The sequence below is a fragment of the Aspergillus campestris genome (assembly GCF_002847485.1).
Source record: "Aspergillus campestris IBT 28561 chromosome Unknown P168scaffold_4, whole genome shotgun sequence".
NCBI classification, from domain to species: Eukaryota; Fungi; Ascomycota; class Eurotiomycetes; order Eurotiales; family Aspergillaceae; genus Aspergillus; species Aspergillus campestris.
The window spans coordinates 1,355,111-1,369,686 of NW_020194339.1; the positions used below are offsets into that span (position 1 = coordinate 1,355,111).

General features: G+C 55.7%; 7 protein-coding genes across 7 annotated transcripts; 3 read left to right on the plus strand and 4 right to left on the minus strand.

Annotated features, from left to right (window-relative positions):
- Nucleotides 1-83: 83 nt before the first annotated feature.
- Nucleotides 84-1,251, minus strand: P168DRAFT_289211 (hydroxymethylglutaryl-CoA lyase). The gene has a single exon (XM_024836947.1). The coding sequence runs from the start codon at nucleotides 1,037-1,039 to the stop codon at nucleotides 230-232; it is 810 nt and encodes a 269-aa protein (XP_024694376.1). The 5' UTR covers nucleotides 1,040-1,251; the 3' UTR covers nucleotides 84-229.
- A 445-nt stretch (nucleotides 1,252-1,696) lies between these two features.
- dspC (dual specificity phosphatase YVH1) lies at nucleotides 1,697-3,139 on the minus strand. Its single transcript, XM_024836948.1, has 4 exons — nucleotides 3,087-3,139; nucleotides 2,736-2,957; nucleotides 2,262-2,612; nucleotides 1,697-2,187 (listed from the first exon to the last, which is right to left on the minus strand). Exons 1-4 carry the CDS (start codon nucleotides 3,128-3,130, stop codon nucleotides 1,767-1,769), a joined length of 1,038 nt encoding a protein of 345 aa, XP_024694377.1. The 5' UTR covers nucleotides 3,131-3,139; the 3' UTR covers nucleotides 1,697-1,766.
- Nucleotides 3,140-4,198: 1,059 nt separating this feature from the next.
- P168DRAFT_303507 (cytochrome P450) lies at nucleotides 4,199-5,884 on the plus strand (the record flags this gene model as incomplete). Its single annotated transcript, XM_024838763.1, has 2 exons — nucleotides 4,199-4,513; nucleotides 4,572-5,884. The coding sequence occupies 2 exons, from the start codon at nucleotides 4,199-4,201 to the stop codon at nucleotides 5,811-5,813; spliced, it is 1,557 nt and encodes a 518-aa protein (XP_024694378.1). The 3' UTR covers nucleotides 5,814-5,884.
- A 355-nt stretch (nucleotides 5,885-6,239) lies between these two features.
- Nucleotides 6,240-8,275, plus strand: P168DRAFT_266515 (FAD/NAD(P)-binding domain-containing protein). The gene is made up of 2 exons (XM_024834978.1): nucleotides 6,240-6,331; nucleotides 6,397-8,275. Exons 1-2 carry the CDS (start codon nucleotides 6,274-6,276, stop codon nucleotides 8,163-8,165), a joined length of 1,827 nt encoding a protein of 608 aa, XP_024694379.1. The 5' UTR covers nucleotides 6,240-6,273; the 3' UTR covers nucleotides 8,166-8,275.
- Nucleotides 8,276-8,498: 223 nt separating this feature from the next.
- P168DRAFT_250674 (WD repeat protein) lies at nucleotides 8,499-10,127 on the plus strand. The gene is made up of 2 exons (XM_024834228.1): nucleotides 8,499-8,757; nucleotides 8,808-10,127. Exons 1-2 carry the CDS (start codon nucleotides 8,528-8,530, stop codon nucleotides 10,000-10,002), a joined length of 1,425 nt encoding a protein of 474 aa, XP_024694380.1. The 5' UTR covers nucleotides 8,499-8,527; the 3' UTR covers nucleotides 10,003-10,127.
- A 21-nt stretch (nucleotides 10,128-10,148) lies between these two features.
- On the minus strand, nucleotides 10,149-10,940 carry P168DRAFT_326102 (uncharacterized protein; the record flags this gene model as incomplete). Its single annotated transcript, XM_024841082.1, has 2 exons — nucleotides 10,149-10,387; nucleotides 10,520-10,940. The coding sequence occupies 2 exons, from the start codon at nucleotides 10,938-10,940 to the stop codon at nucleotides 10,149-10,151; spliced, it is 660 nt and encodes a 219-aa protein (XP_024694381.1).
- A 1,036-nt stretch (nucleotides 10,941-11,976) lies between these two features.
- P168DRAFT_289217 (cytochrome P450) lies at nucleotides 11,977-14,140 on the minus strand. The gene is made up of 5 exons (XM_024836949.1): nucleotides 13,702-14,140; nucleotides 12,790-13,643; nucleotides 12,625-12,735; nucleotides 12,397-12,563; nucleotides 11,977-12,339 (listed from the first exon to the last, which is right to left on the minus strand). Exons 1-5 carry the CDS (start codon nucleotides 13,955-13,957, stop codon nucleotides 12,165-12,167), a joined length of 1,563 nt encoding a protein of 520 aa, XP_024694382.1. The 5' UTR covers nucleotides 13,958-14,140; the 3' UTR covers nucleotides 11,977-12,164.
- Between the last annotated feature and the right edge of the window lie 436 nt (nucleotides 14,141-14,576).

Genomic DNA, 14,576 nt, shown 5'->3' on the forward strand with positions numbered 1-14,576 from the left:
ACAGAATCCCCGGGATCTGCAACCAATCGCCATTTAACATTCTATGCCGTCGGCACCGTCCACCAATGACAGCCCATCCAGCGGGGAGCTCTCGGGGTGTCGAGACCGAAATGACGATAAGCTTCAACCAGTTCAAGATGTAACCGATGGGTCTCCATTGCCTAGCCTTCCATATACAGATGGTCATGTTTAAGTAACAATACTCCCCCCGAACCCAACAGTCTAGACCCTAATCCTGCAGTTTCGCCAGAATCGCCTTCCCCGCCCGACTGGCATTCGCCCGCCCCAGCTCCCCACTGATCCAGTCCCCAATCTTCGACATCGCCTCGAGGTTGACCCCCGTGTGCATCCCCAGCGAATGCAGCGTGTGGATCAGATCCTCGGTCGCTACGTTCCCGGTCGCCCCCTTGGAGTACGGGCAACCGCCCAGGCCGCCGATGCTGCTGTCGAAGATGCGGATGCCGTGTTCCAGCCCGACAATGGTGTTGACCAGGGCCTGACCGTACGTGTCGTGGAAGTGTAGAGCTAGGTCATTGTTGGCGATCCCAGCCGCCCGCAGCGCGTTGAGAAGCTCCATCGTGCGCGGGGCCGTCCCCATGCCCGTCGTGTCGCCGATGGAGACCTCGTCGGCGCCCATCTCCAGCAGCGACGCCGTGATATCCGTCACGGTGGAGGTAGGCACGTTCGGCCCCTCGTAGGGGCATCCCAGCGCCACCGAGACGTAGCCGCGCACCCGGATGTTGTGACTCAGGGCCTGCGTTACGATCGGCCGGATGCGCTCCAGCGACTCGGCGATCGTGCAGTTCGTGTTCGCCTTGGAGAAGGCCTCCGTCGCGGCGGTGAAGACGGAGATCTCCGTCGTCGTGGAGGCCTTGTCTGCCGACGAGCCCCCCGCAGCGGAGACCCCGGTGTCGTCCATGATCCGGACCAGTCCCTCCAGTCCCTTCACGTTCGGCACTAGGTAATTGTAGGCGATGGCGGTCGCGGATGGCGGTGGCGTCCGCAGGAGATGCTCGCAGATTTCATTCGTACTGGCCATCTGTCCCCATTACGCCCTAGATTAGCGAATCCCTCGTTGCCAAAGACAAAAGACGGAGATCTCCGCCCGTGAGTATATACCTGAGGCACCCATTTGGCCGGCACGAAAGAGCCCGCCTCGATGGTCGTGACGCCCGTACCAGCGAGCTTTTTGATCAACTCGAGCTTCGTCTCTAACGAGATAGATTTCTTTTCGTTCTGGAGTCCATCGCGGGGGCCGACTTCAACGATCCGGACATGGTCCGACGTTAACCGCGCCTCGGTCGCAAAGCGCCGAGTGGAGAGGGGGGCGCGGAGGGCAGAGAAGAACCCAGGCCGCGGGCGGATATGCATCATGATAGGAGATATTCGACAACTAATACGGAGTGAGAGGTGTGATTCTGTCGATAGGAGAGTAGACAGTGGTCTGATCGAGAGAAGATGGATGGAGCATCATGGATGGATCATCCCATTCATGTCCCGGAATGCGGAGAAGCTCCCAGCCACGTGATGTCGATCCCCCGATTGGTCCGAGCGGCCGGAGCGTTGGCCTTCCGCATTGGGATTGCCTAGGTCTTCTTAAGTACAGATAGATAGCACCTTTATATCTATGTAGGTATAGATCTGGTAGTCATCACGTCTAGTTCTATAGAAAGGAGCCTGTATGAGTACCGGGTATCTCGATTGTATGTACATCCCTAGAAGTGCCTTATGCCTGTATGCAGAGAAATGGACGACTATGAACCACCTCACAAGTTGCCTCGCCCCGACCCCGATTCCATTGGCCCACTGGGTCGCATCACAGGAGGCATGCGGATTCCCAGCGCCGCGGGCCCTCTGGCGGTGGTGACGCGCTGGGACACATCGACCCGGGCCTTGACCACCGCGATGGCGGGAACCACCCAGTCCCCGCAACTGCACTGCATCCCCTGCCACGCGAACTTGCCGATGTTCTGGCCACAGGTGGTGTTCGGACAGGTCAGGCGGCCCGATAAGGGGGCATCAGCCGACGGCGGCCCCGAGGCGTTCTCATCCTCGACCTCGTTGGGGAACAGACATGGGCGCATCCACGTCAACGGATGGAGGAAGATATGGGCGCAATCCGTCTTGACATCGGCGCGTCCCTGTGGACCGTGGGGCGCGATGAAGGAGCCCGTGGCTAGTGTTCGCCTGCATGCAGTCAGTATCACCTACTGGTTTCCAACAGACGAATCCAAAGCGGGACAAAGGGGAGGGTGGCTGACCGGCACTTGCGGCATTTAATTTCCGTTGCGCGATCCGCTGATGCTTGTTGTTCGCTCGTCCGTTCGTCTTCGAAGAGAACGGACTTCATTTCAGGTGCACGACCACATGCGACGCTTTCTTCCACCTCGCGGTTGGACAACCAGCGGATGTAGGTGGGGTGGTTGACGACGTCATCCGGACAGCCCATCTGGTGGTAGAGAGACAGCTGGCGCATGAAGCCGTCGTTGGGCTCACAGAGCGGCCGACTCTGCCGGATCAGGTCGAGGGCCGATTCTGGTGATAGGATATTGGGTTGGCGATTGAGCAGATAGGCGATGGCGATTGTAGCGGACCGCGACTTGCCCATGGCACTGGTATGGCCGACAAATCAGCATATGACTGTCCAAATGAATGCTACTAATCGATAGTATGCGTGATCACGTCGTCGGGACGCCGTATATGAAACCGTGGGCAGAAAGCATGCGGGGACTAACCAGTGGACGAGTACACTCCCCCCGGCATCCAACCCCGACTGGATAAATTGAATCGCCGCAGGGAAATGCTCCAAGAGATTCTCATCGTCTACATCATCGACGTCAATGCGATGCTGCTGGAAGTCCTCAAAGACCGACTCATCCGGTCGTAGTTTGACCACCGAGACGATATGTGTGATGTTGGCTCTACTCAGCGCGGCCTTGTTCCGGAGCGTGAAGATGCTAAAGGGGCCTGTCAGCTGGATCCTGCCTGTTGTCTCGGTGACCTGCGACCCCTGATCCCCATGTATTTGAGAATCTACACCATCGTGAGGAAAGACCTTGCCGGATTGGGGACGCGGGGCGACTCACCCGCCAATGTAGATATTGTGGCCCGGGATCTGGCTCATCGACATGTTGGCTGTATTCCCAAGCGACGTGATTACAGGAGATGTTGAAATACCCGACTACTCCTGCGAACGATGAGAACAACAATGGTCAGTAAACTGTCAGGCCGAGGCTGATGGATCGAGGCGCTCTTGCAAGACCCGCTGCGGGGAGATTTCCGCCAAACACTGCAAACACTGTTTTAGGTCATAGGGCACAGGGCACAGGGCATGAACTTTATCTCTTATCTCTCCTTTCTAATCCGACGCGACCATCAATACCTTATCGGACACGATGCCTGACCATCTCGAGCCGTGACCTACCATATTATGCATGAATCCTATCTCGCTTCTGCGGTAGAAGTGTATGCGCGACCACGGAAGCCTTATTCCTAAGCTATAATCTCTAACCAGCCGTAGTCGTCCGGTCATCACAGCCTTGCCTTGATTTAAGCCGTCATAGGCAGCCGGGATAAGGCTCCTGTAGACTAGACCCTGGTCCCAATGAGGAGATAGCACTACGAGGTCGCTCTTAACTCGAATTTTGACACCCCCTCGGAGGAACTGAATGTGGCTCTAAGTGGTCCAGTCCGCTCCAACCGCCCAGGGTTGTGACAGCCTGGCCCTATGAGATGGAAGACGGTGGTGCAAGATGCAGCCAAGCCCGTGTAATAGCGCAGGCTAACGTTAAGCGGTCCTCTCCGACTTGTCATGATCGGCATGGGCCTCAACATGATTTGTTCGCCTGACGGACAGGTGCCCAATGTGACAGGAGTTTCCTCTGTTGTCAACGTGAAAGGGTTATGTGTCATAAATACGGTTCGAGAGTGGAACCCTGGTTGTTCCCGCGATTATCATCGGCATTTTCTGCAATATGAAGGTTTCTATTGGTGGTAGATCGAGGTCATGGAACTGTCTGGTCTGGTGAAGGAGCGGGGCGGCCCGCCAGCCTGCATAGCAGGTGTGGTGTGCTCTAGCTTGATAGCCTGATCGTGTCTATTAAATAATGAGCGTGGTCCCGGTGTGGAAGACAAACTTGCATGTCTATTGTATGAACAAACGAGAACATATTGATAGTATCATTTGTGTCTGCGAGAAATGGCGTGGATCGACTCTGCCGTGGATACCAGGGTGAATCCTGCTAGCCTGGCACTGGTCTTCGCCGGTCTCTATCTCCTGCGACTGGTCTACAACCGGCTCCGGCCCGGATTGAGCGACATCCCTGGTCCCACACTGGCCAAATACACGCGCCTCTGGAAGGCGTACAGTGTGTGGAAGGGTAACCACCATCTCACGGAGATACATCTCCACAAGAAACATGGTCTGATGGTGCGCATTGGTCCGAAGCATGTCTCCTTCAGCGACCCGGCGGCCATCCCGACCATCTACGGTCTGAGCACGGGCTTTACCAAGGTAGGTGTCGATAAACTATCGTGTCGAGTTTCGTACGGAAAGACTAATCGAATGACAGACAGCATTCTATCCAATCCAGAGTATCTCATGGAACAAAAAACCGCAGATGAACCTCTTCTCCGAGCGAAACACGCAAGCCCACCGCGAGCAAAAGCGATTGGTGGCCAACGCCTACAGCCTGTCCCATATGCTGGAGATGGAACATGTCATCGACTCGTGCACGGAAATCTTCATGCGCAAGCTGCGCGCATCCGCGGACGCACATGAGCCGATCGACCTGAGCGAGTGGCTGCAATTCTACGCCTTTGACGTGGTCGGGGAGATGACCTTCGCCACCAAGCTCGGCTTCCTCGAGCGCGGCACCGACGTTGACGACATGATGAGCACCATCTCCAACATCCTAGTCTACGCCAGCGTCTGCGGCCAAGTGCCCGACGCCCACCACTTCTTGCTGGGGAACCCCATATTCCCCCTGCTCATCCCCAGCATGGAGTCCTGGAATTCGATCGTGCAGTTCACCCTCAAATGCATCAACGCGCGCGTCGCGCTGGAGCGAGACGGCGAAGTCGAGGGCCAGGACAAGGCCAAGACTGGCAAAGACATGCTTTCGCGATGGCTGGCCGTCCACAACGCTAACCCGACCAAGCTCTCCACCCGCGACATCATGGTCCACACCTCCACCAACGTCTTCGCCGGCTCTGACACCACGGCCATCGCCCTGCGCACCATATTCGCCTCCCTCGCCCGCAACCCCCCCGTCCTAGCCCGCGTAATGCAGGAGATCGACGCCGCCGACGCCGCCGGCGCGCTCTCCGACCCCATCTCCTACCGCGAATCCACTACCCACCTTCCCTACATCGCCGCCGTCTTCAAGGAAGCCATGCGTATCCACCCCTCCACCGGACTGATGATGGAGCGCGAGGTCCCCAAGGGCGGCGCCACCATCGCGGGCCGGTACTTTCCAGCCGGCACTGTCGTCGGCGTCAACCCCTGGTCCATGCACCGCAACGCGAGCGTGTTCCCGGATCCCGAAGCCTTCATTCCGGAGCGATGGCTCGACGGGTCGCCTGCGGAGCTAAAGGCAAGAGAGCAAGCTTTCTTTTCGTTTGGAGGTGGCTCCCGTCTGTGTATCGGCAAATCGCTCGCTCTCATGGAGATGCATAAGCTTGTCCCGCAGATTCTGCGCCGCTACGAGGTGCGCCTGCATCGGCCGGATAACCCGTGGAAGATCCGCAATGTCTGGTTCGTGCAGCAGTCTGATATGATGGCTGATATAGTGCCGAGGGAGAGGTGTGGTTGAGAATTTTCTGGTCAACTGGGGTGATGCTTGTCGTCCACTGAGGACACACATGACTCGGAATGATAAGCTGGGTATTGAACTACGCTAGGTATGATGTTATTGGTGTACTTGAGTTGAGCCATTTGGATATTCACCGCGGTTTATGAATAGACTGGGCAATACAGGGGATCCTTGCTATCACTGGTAGCCTGGCTTTTGCCAATTATAGGATCTAATTGACCATCCTTCCGAAAATGCAAGATGAAGAGTCATCATACTAATGATACGCACTGGGACGGTGTCTGCGTACCTTATCCGACCAGTTACTGGCAACTGTATAGATCATGTAGCATTCACTCTATCATTCCTTTGTCCTTTGTTACCAATGTCTCCCCAGTCTTTAATGACCGTCTGCTTCCTCACCTCCCCATAACAACTCCTCTCAACCTGCTACCCAACACCTATTTCACTTCGTCAAAAAATGAACAATCCAACCCATCCTCAAATAGAATCCGCCGACCTGGTAATCGTCGGCGCCGGTACGCCTCCCCTCCCCTCCCCTCCACCTTCAACAATCCAACCAAGTAACAAAACCCCCACCCAGGCTGGCACGGAATCTCCGCCGCAAAAGCATACCTCGAAGTCAACCCCACGCACAAAATAATCATCTTCGACAGCAGCGCATCCATCGGCGGCGTCTGGGCCAAAGAGCGCCTCTACCGCGGTCTCCGAACAAACAACCTGCTCGGCTCCTACGAGTTCAGCGACCTCCCCATGGCAGAAGCGCAGTTTGGCGTCCGCGCCGGCCGGCACATCCCCGGTGATGCGGTTCACGCTTATCTGCAGGCCTATGTCAAGGAGAGTGAGCTAGGGGATAAAATCCGGCTGCGGTGCAAGTTGATGAAGGCTGAGTATACGGATGACAAGCAGTGGGCGTTGACTGTTGATGATGGTCGTGCGGTGGATGATAGTAGTACTGGGGGTACTGCGTGTGTTATCAAGACTCCGAGGTTGATCCTCGCTACTGGGTTGACTTCGCAGCCGTCTATGCCGCAGTTGGCGGGACAAGATGAGTTTGGGGCTCCAATATTCCATGTGCGCGACCTAGCGCGGTACGAGAGCAAGGTCCTCGAGGAGGCAGCGTTCGTCACGGTGCTGGGAGGGACCAAGTCCGCGTGGGATACGGTATACGCGTGCGCATCCTCCGGCGTCTCCGTAGACTGGGTGATTCGGGAGTCGGGCCACGGACCGGCGTGGATGGTGCCGACGTTTTCGGCGCCCTTCCAGCGGCCCATGGAGGATTTTGTGGCTACTCGGTTGACTACGCTGTTGAGCCCGTGCGTTTGGGGCGAGGCGGACGGGTTTTGCAAAGTGCGCCGCTTTCTCCATGGGACGTGGTTGGGAAGAAAGATCGTGGACGCCTTTTGGGGGATCATGGGGAGACAGGTAAATGCTGTCAATCGGTATGAGGACCACCCTGAAACGGAGAAGTTGCGGCCGTGGATTCATCCGTTCTGGGTCGCGTCGACGTTTAATATCTTGAACTATCCCACCGACTTCTTTCAGTATGTGCGGGAGGGGTTGGTGAGGGTTCACATTGCTGATATCGCCCGGCTGTCTTCGAGGACGGTCCACCTCTCGAATGGAGACCAAATTATTACGACCGCTTTGGTGTGCTGCACTGGGTGGAGATCGACCCCTGATATCGAGTTCGTCCCGGCCAATCTCGCCCACCAGATCGGCTTCCCTGGATCGCCAGATTATCTGAGCGAAGAAACAGTGGATCGTGCTACCCAGGAGATCCTGCGGCGATTCCCAACCCTCCGCAGCCAGCCAGCCCTCAACGGCAACTCCATCCAGCGGGAAACAGCACACCCTCTTCGCCTCACTCGGTTCATGGTCCCCCCTGCCTTCCTGCAAGATCGATCTCTAGTCCTCGTCGGGAACCTCGTGTCCTTCGCTACGAGCATGGTCGCCGAGGTTCAGGGTCTGTGGGCCACTGCATACTTTGCCAACCGACTCTCACCAACCAGCCCCATCAGTGCCCTCCTTTCCAGCACTGAAGTCGAGGGAGCGTCAAACAAAGCCCACGAAGACATCGTGTGGGAAACAGCCCTCCACACCGAGTTCGGGAAGTGGAGGTGTCCGGGCGGGTATGGCCATCTGCACCCGGACTTTGCGTTTGATCTTCTTCCGTATTTGGACCTTCTTTTGGGCGATTTGGGTGTTTCTACGCGTCGCAAGTCGAGCTTTTGGGCTCATTTGTTTCAGCCTCATGGGCCGCGGGATTATCGGGGGTTGGTTGCGGAATGGAAGCGCCTGAATGGGGAGGCTAGTTCTGACGAGGATGAGAGTATGGATGAGGTACACTGAGATGGAGGAAATGTTATGTTTTTTTGGTTAATACTCGCAAGTTTGTACGATTCCATGGTTAGTAGATCTCATTACCAACACGCTCGAGTACCACTGTCATAGTGTTGTTGACCTCATTTCATCGCTTTTTGCTATCAGCTTCAGTGGTACGAAAAGCATACAGCCTTCAATCATATCTAATCGAGGCGATTATTGAATGAGATATCTTGATATCTTGAATTATATGAAGATAAACCGCGGTAATGGAGCAAGGCACGTGCACGGACCCCGTGACCGATTGCCAGAAAAGACAGGCAACCAACTCCCCGCCAATCGATCGCGTCTCAACTTCAACTTCAAGTTTGCCAAACTTCCGTCAATGAATGAATGCGTATCTCTTGAACCGGACCATTGGGTCTGTCGCTCCGTCCAGCTTCCAGGTCGCTCAGACAACCAACCTGGTCCATAACTTGGAACCAGCGCCGGGAATCCGATTTTCCCATCACAGGAGCGATCAAGGGGGAGATCAGACCCCCGAGGATGACCCCGATCATATATTGGCCCACCGATCGGGCACCAACGTGCTGGCCATCGACCACTATGAAGGCCGTTTGTAGGTCTCAGGTCTCTTGTAGCCAAGGATGCTTGTTGACAATCGTTCAGCATGGTCTCCGGGGGCGCGGATCCATCGATCCATCTCTGGGATCTCGAGACGCGCGGGTCCGAACAGCACCATATCCATCGGCCGGTGGCCTCGGTGGACCGATCGTCACAGACAGACACCCATACACGGGCTATCACATCGGTCTCCATCTATCCCTTTGATCCAGTCCCGTCGACCATCCTCACTACGTCGCACGACGGCACGCTGAAGCTCTCGGCCCTGGAGCCAGCCGCCATCACCCCTGTCCACACCTTCCGACTGGACTGCACCCCATACACGCATTCCCTGTCTTCGCACCCGGGATCGCCCCTCCTCATCGCCGTCGGCACCTCTGAGAAACCCGTCCGACTACTCGACCTACGATCGGGATTCTCCACTCACGGCCTCCCGGGCCACACCTCATCCGTCCTCTCTGTCGCCTGGGCCCCGCACCAACCCCACATCCTCGCCTCCGCCTCCGCCGACCACCGAGTCATCCTCTTCGACATCCGCCGCGGAGGCCACAACTCCGCCATCGCCGCCCTAGACATGGACGACGCCGTCGGCCTAGTCCCTCCCCGCCTCGCCCCACCGTCCCACCAGCCCGGCCCGCCCTTCTCCCCGCACGCCCGCGCCCACAACGGCGCCGTCACCGGCGTCCGATGGACCGCAGCCGGAACCCACCTCGTAACCGCGGGCCAAGACGCGCGCATCCGCGTCTGGGACGCCTCGACAGGCGCCAATACGCTCGTCCACTTCGGGCCCCGCGTCCGCAACAGCGTCACCTCGCACCTGGCGGAACGCGCCCCCCTCCTCGTCCCCACAGGCGTCATGGAACCCGGGCGGGAAACGCTGCTGTGGCCTAATTTCAACGAGCAGGACGACCGCGGCGAGATCTTCATGTTCGAGTTCCGCGAGGGGGCCTTTGTCAAGCGGCTGCGCGTGCCGGGCCTCGTCACGACCGGTCGGAGAGATTTCCGCGGACGGTCGAGCGCGTTGACCGCGGCGCGGATCAATGCGCTCGTCTGGCGTGGGAATGGGGCGTCTGGGGCGGGTCTGGAGATGTTCTCTGCGCATGGCGATGGCACGGTCCGGGCTTGGGCGTCGCGGGGGTCGGAGGCAGATGCGATGGATGATGCGGAGGAGGCGGAGCAGGCGGATCGGAAGCGTAAGCGCGATGTTCTCAATGAGATCTACCAAGGGTTTGTCGCGTGAACTGGCGGGGAGTCTCTGGAGCTTGGATGTATCAGATCAATTCCCACTGACAGGTCTGGTATATTATATACTCCGCTACATAGCAATTTAAATAGGCATATAGCAATATTAAACAGGAATACAACAAGACATAGTCTCATCCATCCTCACCCTAGCTCTGCGACCTTCATTTGAGGATGTCTTTCAACACGACCACTGTCCCCCAATTCCACCACGCGGTGACTATCACTCATCTCACTCAACCCTGCATCCCCCATCAACTCCGACGGTCTCTCAAACCCTGAGTCCCTCCCACCCACATCCCCATCCCCATCCCCATCCCCATCCCCATGAGCACTATCCCCCCTCGCACTCGACTCCCCAGACCCCCTCTTGCTCCCCTCTGCTTCAAGCCAACAGCACTAGTATCATCATGCTCCTCCTCCTCCTCCTCCTCCTCCTCCTCCTCCTCCTCCCCAACCTCCCCCTTCGCACCCCTCGCGCCCTCTTCCTCCTCCACCAAACCACCCCCAAAAACCCCCAGCCCCAGCACAAGCAGCAACAACCCCAACCACAATCCCCGCAATCGCCCCCCCACTTAGCCCCCCTCCCGCAGCCTCCTCCTCCCGCGGATAAATCGAGTAAGCAGCGAAATTGGCACTCGCGTTATGCACATGCGTATGGCACGCGTAGCCCGCGCTATCGGTGCACGTCTCGTCGCGGTAGATGGAGACGCAGACGCGGTCCCCCTGCGAGTCGTAGTCGACGAGCTTGCCCTTCGCGATGTTGGCTACTGTGCATTTGCGCAGGTCGCTTTCGTAGCCGTGGATGAAGCGCGTGCTGCCGGTTTGGTTGGTGTAGGCGAAGGCCCAGGCGGTTGTTGGTGGGGGGAGGGTGAGTGTTATGAGGGGCGTGATGATCGTTAGGAGGGAGGGGAGGGCGGGGAGGGAGAGGTGCATTTTGGTCGGGGTCTTGGCTGCCGTCTTCTGTATGTAAAGAAGGACATGTATGTATATGTATACGAGTTTTGCTCTGCGTGTGTCGTGGGAGAGAGACACGACGTCGGCGTATGTGCGTATGTGTGTGTGTGTGTGTGTGTTTGTGTGTATGTGTGTGAGACACAACATGTATCCACCTGAGAAACGGTTCAACCGCTCGCAACCCTAGATATAAAAATCTCGCCCGTGTCCACCTAATCGTGAAAGGGGACGATCATCACTTGGCAACGCGGAGATTACTGCCTAGCAGTAGTCCCTTGGCAGGCCAGCCTCGTGCAGATAGATGATACCTCTCCTCCCTACCTCTCTCGACCCGAAGCCTCGTTCGTGGGTTGCCATACCAAAAAAGATCTTCATGATAGGCCCCTGTCAGGCTAACGTTTTCAGGATGATATCTGTAGATACCCAGAGTCGAGTATAAAACAGCAATCTCTCCTCTTTTATGTCTATGTTTTACGCAAGAATCCTCATCGTTTCCCGCACGTAACAGGTTATGTAAGTGGTAGATCCCTAACTCGAATACGAGGCAGCTGAGCCAACGCGTCCCTTCATTGGCTGGCAGCCAACGGGATGTGGTATTTGGGTTCCGTCCATGGCGATTGTGGGTAAGAGGGTTTGCTCTTGGCTGGGAAAGCGGCTGGATAGGGTGAACTTTGTTGGATCTCGTGGTTTCCGGTTGTTTGCTTTTGGTCACTTTCGAACGAATGACAAGGCTTGTCGCCGTCCTCTTTAGGTTCGTCAGTGTCTCCACGAGTCGTAGCCACTGAACTGCAGACTGCAGAATGTCTAGTATAGGGAAATCTCGATGGAGCCAGTCCGATGGAACAAGAATGGCTTGTGGGGACGGCAGGATTAACACATCGAGTGGGACGGCTCGGAGAGCGGCAGCGAGAGTGACAGGGATAGGGCTCCATGTGGTCCGTGACCGACGGAGTGCCCGATCCAGACGTCTCTGTGGGAGACCAAAAGAACAGTATGTTTGAACCATAGATTGCGATGATAATTTGAAAAAAAACTGGATGGGTGACGCTATGCTCTACACGCTCTAGAATCTGACAGGATAACAGCATGGGGTTCAGTCAGTGAATGCAATACAAAACAGCGCAATGATACAAATCAGAACTGACTAGATGATAAAGATGCCCCCCCCCCAAAATTAAAAACGAAAACAAGATAGAAAGAACATCAATCCTCCAGCACAGCTGTAACCCGCGCCTTAATCTGCAATCCACCATGTTCAGGAAACCCGACTACCCTCTCGCGCGTGACCCGAATGCTCTCGGGGTCAGTGTCGCAGATCTCCAAGTTAAATCGGCGAATATAATATGCGATTGCTAGGTACATCTCCAGAAAGGCAAGGCTGGATCAAAGTTAGCCTAGTCCAATCATGACTCTATCTTTAGGAGAGAACACTCACTTCATTCCAATGCAGATTCGACTCCCTTTGGTGAACGGGACTAGATATCGGTGTAAAGGATCGCCTGTTTCAGCCGCCTTGATCCATCTGTCCGGGTCGAACTTCTGCGGGTCCGGATAGATGGCTGGGTTGCGGTGGACGAAATAGATGGAGGTGCTCATCGGGGTCTTTGGTGTTGCACTCCTTTAGCTGTGGGATGCTATCTTGGAAAGAGGGGCTTGGACATACCCCTGGAGGGATGACATGCTCCTTGTATTGCAAAGTCTCGTGGGGAGCCACGCGAGGGAGTCGTATGATAGCAGCGTTGGAGAGGCGCAGGGCTTCGTTGATCACGGCGTTCTAGGTCACACTGCTTAGTATCCACCGGGTCAAGAGAAACGTGGGAAGAGGTACTAGATAAGGGAGTTTCTCCAGCGTGGGCCATGTTGTTTTGCTGTTTGGTGTAGGCAACACCTCTCTGAGCTCACTCCGCAATTTTTCCAGAATCGCACGGTCCTGATAAATGTAATACGCGGCAAAAGACAGAGCACGCATCGTCGTTTCCGTGCCTGCAACGAGGAAAGTGAACCCTTCGTCTTGCAGACGACTCAGCGTTCTCTCCTCGGCGGGAATTTCCGGGTTGTGCAGTCTTTTCACAATGTTATGGTCTCCCGTGAGGGTAAACACCTTCCCCTGGATGACAGCCGAGAAATGCTGAAAAATCGACCTCTCGAACTCAAACAGGGTGGCCTTGCCTGGCATAAGCAGAGCCATAATCTTCGTAGGCACACTCCGCAGCAGGGGCGTCAAGAACGGGAAGAAGCGGTTCGCGTGGCTGAAGGCCGTAAAGTCATTTGTCGCTGTCCGGATGTCACTGCGGAACTCTTCGTCCTCGAGGAACCCCCAGTGCTTGCCGTAGCAGTAGTGCGTGATGATGTCCGACGTTAGGGCACCGAAGGCGTTGCAGATATTGACTACGCGGCCATTTTCGTGATATTCCTCCAATCGTTCCATGAGTCGTTCGACTCGCGCTTCGATTACCGGTGACAGAGACAGCACGGAGCGCTTGGAAAAGAAGTCAGTCAGCAGACCGCGTCTGTAACGGTGGTGGTCATGCTTGACGGTTGAGACCATTGCGTAAGGAACACCGTACGTGTTGACGAAGGAGGGCTCCTTGTCGCGCTTGCGGGTTGATGGGGCGTAGATCTCATGGTAGAATGAGGGATCTATGATATGGATTTCGCGTGGATTGATCCGAACAATGGGTCCTATAAACTAGTTAACACATCGGGCTGGACTCCAGTTGCTTTCTATGCTTAGACGCACCATATTGTTCATGCATCTTCTCGATCTGGAAGAGGAATCGGCCTCCACAGATCACATCATAGTAAAACTCATACAGGGAGGTAACAGCTGTGAGTTTGGGACCAGGAATCTTCGCCAGAGGGTGAAAGTAAAGGCGATAAAACGCTTGAATGGCAAATGCACTTGTTATCGCAACCAGGACGATCCCGTAGAGGGGCAGATCCAGTCCCATATTGGGCAAGGCTAGGTAAGAGGTGTCCATATTGAAGACAGTCATTGGAGAGGACATTGAACGCAGACGGTCATAAGCCACTTCTCCGCGACTTGGGATTGAAGAGGTGCCTGTTCAGTTAAAAGGTCTACAAACATTCAAGCAACCCTTAAATACTCGCGCTTACAAGATAGAGGGACTGTGATAAGGGGCAAAAACGTAAGCTGTGGAGGGGGAGTACCTTTGAGCTGGTATCACCTCGTTAGGAGGAGGGCAGGCGCACAATGAATCCTTTGAGCCGTCGAGATCCTTGCCACCGCGGGAAGGGACCGAAATGAATCCTTTGAGTCGTTGAGATTCGTGTTACCACGGGAAGGGACTCAAAGGAACCCTCTGAAGGGAGGATCTCCTTGTTAGGGCTAAGATCACTGGGACTTATAGTATAGCCCTTTTAGCGTGGACCTTATAGAGTGGACCTTATAGCGTAGGTCAACCCGCGGGGTAGGCGGGGTGCCATAACTACAGTACGATGTCCTAAATTGCGGTGAAAAGTCACTTGTGACTAATGCATGCAATTGATCTTTTGGTCACATCTTGAGGCACTCATCGTAACTTTACATGTATGGATACCGTTGCTATAGCGCATTTTTCAATGCGTGGGACACGAATGAGAACAGTCCGAATT